This window comes from Protopterus annectens, chromosome 9.part0 (assembly GCF_019279795.1).
Source record: "Protopterus annectens isolate FY-2018-M chromosome 9.part0, PAN1.0, whole genome shotgun sequence".
In the NCBI taxonomy this organism is placed as follows: Eukaryota; Metazoa; Chordata; order Ceratodontiformes; family Protopteridae; genus Protopterus; species Protopterus annectens.
In genome coordinates this window covers 1,498,634,312-1,498,639,520 of record NC_056743.1, presented here as the reverse complement: position 1 = coordinate 1,498,639,520, position 5,209 = coordinate 1,498,634,312, and the positions used below count along the sequence as shown (strand labels likewise).

Here is a 5,209-nt window from a genome sequence, read left to right as displayed (position 1 = left end):
TTTTAACTTTTAATCCTTTTATGTCTTTTATGCAGAAGTGACTTCCAGAATTTTCTAACACAACAGGAGAGCTACACCTGTACATGAAAGAAGATGCTGCCTAAAATATAACGCTTCCTGGTTTCTGTATATCAACCTCTAAACAATCTAAACCCCAAAGAATGAACTCATGTAGTCTGGTCTTATCCCATACGGGGTGTGTGGTTCCAAAATTTGGGGTATACTGTCTGTTTGGCCCTTTTTTCATTTTTATTCTGGTGCTTTTTGGTGAAGGAATAGGCAATGTAGCCAAATAAAAAGAAATTTATTAGACTTTTCAGCCTTTTCTGTGTACTGAATTCATTTACTTGTATCTTGAGTGGGTTAGTCCATGTATCTGAAAAAGAATTTTGAAGCATAATTTTGATGCATCGAAGTCCAAAGACTATAGTGAAATAATCTGTCACTTTGTAGTGGTCTGGAAATGATAGCCTGGAAGTCAGCTTATTATATAAAGTAGCACTTTGAGTTTTGAAATTAATATCTAGATGCTTTTCATTCCTGCTCATACTGTGTTTAAAGCGTCACGCGTAAGTGTATACATTAAATGTCATTAAGTCGTACAAATCAATTAATGAGAAATATACAAAATCAAACAAAATAGATTTTCCCATATTTGTTTTGTGGCTGCAAACTGGGTATTAATCATAAAACAACTATTGTCAGAATAAAACACCCTCTGTTTTGATCAAGGCTATATCCCAGTTTTCTGTACCCTAAAGTAATTAGTTGATATATTGTTACCATTCAAGATATAGAGTGTACAGCCTAGAGATGGAATTAAGAATATAAGTCAGTGAAAGGAGCTTCTTTTAGCAGTTGTTAAACCCTTATACATCACACAAGAGCAGGACTTTTCATTTTTAGATAAGAAGCAGCTGTTGCACTCTGTCAGGAGAAGGGCGGTGCAGGGAAGGAGTGGGTATAGGAATAGAAAGTTTTAGAGTGAAGAGATTCAGCAGTCTTATTACAGCCCTGGTTGAAAAGGACAGGCATATGGCTGGCTGTCGTCTTAATAGAAAATAAAAAGCATACAGCCAGTGTTTTTGTTCACAAAGACAGAAAGCCAACGTGGATGTAGAAGGTGGACAGAGAGTACAACGGGCTATTTAAATAGTTAGATAAAAAAGAGTCACAGATGAAGACGCTGAAACAAAAAAACAGTAGCTTACACATGCATGACGTGCTGGTCTGGCACTCTGAAGATAATAATGCATGTACTAAAGTATGTACATGCCAAAGCGACCGATGGAAAATATGAGACACACAAAATTAAATGAGATGTTGCAGTCAAGGAATGATAAATGAAAGCTGCGCTTACAGCCTTGTACAGATTTAACATGACACAGGCAGAACTATGTTACTGTCAGAACAAATATTATTTATTTATTTATTTATTGTAATGGCATCTGCATGAAATATTAAATGAAATCTAACACTGTGACCTTCATACTGTTCCACTGGGTGTAAATTTGGGTTTGCTGATGATTCTGTTTGAGATACGGGAGGTTTTGATTTTTACTGTTCTAGAAAGAAGTAAAGAAAGAAAGAATAATAGAACAAAATGGCTGTTTTTCAGCACCTATACCTAATGTGAGGGAAATATCTTGCCTTTTGCACCTCTGATCGAGTAAAGTAATGCATGAATCAAGGCATCCAGGTATTATTGACTTGCAAAACCAACACCACAAATAAGCTCCCTAAGATATGCAGTCTGAAATTAGGAACCCATGAGGTAAATATATGTGAATAAAGTCTGCTCATTTTTCTATACTGTTATTTTATATTGTTTACTATTCACTTGGGATGTCCTATATCATTTATAAGGATTGGAATTCTGAATAAACACTATATAATATTATATAATATATAATTATAAACAACCTGGACCCCACCAAGTTTGGGTTTGTAAAAGTCAGATCACGTCTCCTAAACCTGATAGACTTCTTTGAAGTGGTCACCAAAGCCGTAGATGAGGGTAAGGTGGTTCACACAGCCTATGTAGATCTCGCCAAGGCTTTCAACACCATCCCCCACTCTGGAATGATAGTTAAACTCAGTAAACTAGGTATAAATCCCTATGTCACAAGGTGGGTTGCCAGCTGGCTCACTGACAGAACCCACACTGTGAAAGTCTTTGGCTAATGAAGATCACAGATGACTGCAAACTAGGAGCCATAATCGAAACTCCTAATGATGTAGACATCCTACAAAAGGGCCTCACTGAGACAGATGCCTGGTGTCAAAGCCATGGCCTCAAGCTCAATGCCAAAAAGTGCATTGTCATCCCCTTTAGTAAAAACTCTGCACCCATGAACTACCAGATAGGCGGTAGTCTTCTTAACACCGAAAGTGTGATAAGAGACCTTGGGACACAAGTGGACAGTAGTCTCTCCTTTGATAATCACATTGCCACAGTAGTCATGAAATTCTTCTACGTGGCACACCTCATCACAAAAGGTTTCTCATCCAGGAAAAGGAAGGTCATTGTTCCCCTCTACTCATCACTCATTTGACCCATTATAGAGTACAACGCCCCTTTTAGAATGTACCTCACAAGACATCTGCAGCAGCTGGAAAGGCCGCAGAAATACCTCACAAAGAGGATTACCGGCCTCAAACAGATGCCCTACGCAGACCAACTCAAAAAACTCCAGCTTTACTCCATCGCATATCGTCTACTCAGAGGCACTCTCTGCCTAACGTACAAAGCTATGTCAAGCCCAGAGCTGTTGGACATGCTCCACTTAAAATATCCCAATCCCTCCGAGCTACATGCTCTAGGGACCTAAACCTGGCCAGCACAATAAACTGAATATGCTGGAGGGATAGATTTCTGTCCCAGAGACTTTCCATACTCTGGAACAAACTACCTATCTATATCAAACAAAGCTCCTCATTAGCACTCTTCAAGAAAAATCTTGATGATTGGATGGGAAATAGGAAATTCACCCCAGGGATCACTTCTGTGGCACTGCTTGACAGAGGCACAGGAAAATAATTTTTTTTGGTGGCAAAAGCCAGGATACCTTTTTGGCTAGACTTATATAGGCCCTAGGGCCAATAGCTTAGTACCTACCTATGAACCTACGGTTGGGAAACTTTAACACAGCTGTTTTCACCACCCAATAACATTTTCTGATTACTTCCAACATTAAGAATCTGCATGTCATTTGTAGGTGTTTGCCGTAGTGATGACACACCATCCATGGCTCCCTTCACTGTGAATGCCACACTCCTTGCTGGTATGTTTACTGAACTGCAAATTAAGTTTTCCTGGCATTAACATTACCACCACTCATATGCAGTAGGAAAGGTGTGAAGAGGCCATCAACAAGGAAAATCACCTTTCATTTTCACGAGAAGGCAAGTTTATTGGGAGTATGAAACAGTTCAGATTTGTTTTTTAATATATCTTAACATTTTCCTCACTTAAAGTATTGTCAAGTCAAAAAGAGTCCAGTAATATTGCAATACTTTAAAGTATTCAAAACAAATTCAGAAAACATACACTGTGTATTCACAAGTGCTACTCTCCAAACTCAGAACAAGGTTTTCATCAGAGGCATCAACTATTGCACTTAGCAAAATGTTTGAGTTTTATAAGATTAGAATGGATATGATTAACACCACAGTACATATAACCAAAATACTCAGCACTGAACTATGTACATTGAAAAATTTATTAATAGGAGTTAGTGGGTGTAAACAGAGAATGCTCCTGCGCTAGCATGACAGCCATTCAACTAGAAAGATGTGCATGGGATCCCTAGTGCTAGAAACATATTCCATAGCACACATACTGGGAACCCAAGACATAGCTCCAAGGAGGATTGGACTGGGAATGGAATAACTGACAATGGCTTAAATATACAGACAGTTGGGACAACTGGATAAATCAGATGACTCCTCATTAATATACCAGTCAAATAGTATGTCATCTGAGCAGGAGTTAAAAAAACAGTCCCACTAGTAAGTACCCACAAATTTATTCTTTTGGGCAACCAGTCTTTACAGCATCACTGTGAAACAAACAATAAAATGATCCCAAACACCACTGTTTATGATGCCCCACATAAAACTGCCCACCCGTGGAAAGTACAAAGTAGAACAGTAAGTACCACCTGTCAATTGCAAGCCCCTTGCCTGTATTGGCAATTTTTCACAAACTTTTATTAAAAATCCTAAACAACCTCACATGACACATTTTCACAATAGTACTCCCATGTCTTCTTTAAAGAAATTAAAAAAGCAGCTTACTTAACAACTTGTGAGTTACTAACAGTCACCTAGAATTAGTTGTTGCATGTCAGTGACAACAACCATTCCAAGATGTGGTATGTTAGCCACCATCATTAGCTAGTGACAAACCTAGTCAATGATCAGCAGCTAGTAGTGAGAATGCAACCCCCCTTTTATTTGTAGGAAACATTTTCATATGAAATTTATGGTTCCCCCTTTTCATGAAACAGGGGAAACAGTTAAAAAAAAACAAGAAAAAACAAATATGCTCCTGCATTGTTTTTTTTCTGCTGAACATCGTATGCAGATTCTTGTCAAAGTTTGTTTTAGTATCTGGTGAAACCTTTATCCAGAGTACTGTGCTGGTATCCTTATTAGAGAAGTCCATCTAAACTCTGTCCAGCATCCTATCACCAGTCCATCAGAGGTACAATGAGTGGTACGACAGCCTTCAATAGCCAGAGCTGTGAGATTTGCTACTACATGTTAAACTTTGGGTTAAGTTGCTTTAAATGTTTGTAGAGTGAGATGATATTTCTTTGTTTATCTACAAATATTTTGCTGTGGTCATACACATTTCAGACTTGACCTCTGGTTCCTTTTAGGGCACATTTCCTTCTGCTAACTTTAAGAACAAAGTAGTAGAGAGAGCTGTTCTGGTTAAAAGGGCTCAGGGAGAGCTCAGTCAGTTCTTTCAGTTGGTTACCCAGGCCACTGGGTAACTAGTACATGGCCACTGGGTAACTAGTACATGGCCACTGGGTAACTAGTACATGGCCATTGGGTAACTAGTACATGGCCACTGGGTAACTAGTACATGGCCATTGGGTAAGTAGTATAAGGCCATTGGGTAGGCCACTAATTAAAATATGATTTAAAGCTAGTTTGTAAAGGATGAACAAGGTAGCGTAGTCAATGGATAAATTAT

The 5,209-nt window shown here is 38.5% G+C and overlaps 1 protein-coding gene across 1 annotated transcript in view; it reads left to right on the top strand.

Moving 5' to 3' along the window:
- Positions 1 to 319, top strand: part of LOC122812138 (keratin, type I cytoskeletal 15-like) — a 26,289-nt gene extending 25,970 nt beyond the window's left edge. Inside the window, exon 8 of the mRNA XM_044084442.1 lies at positions 36 to 319. Within this exon, the coding sequence (XP_043940377.1) occupies positions 36 to 41 (6 nt within the window). The 3' untranslated portion in view covers positions 42 to 319. The remainder of the gene's footprint in view (positions 1 to 35) is intronic.
- The last annotated feature ends 4,890 nt before the right edge of the window (positions 320 to 5,209 follow it).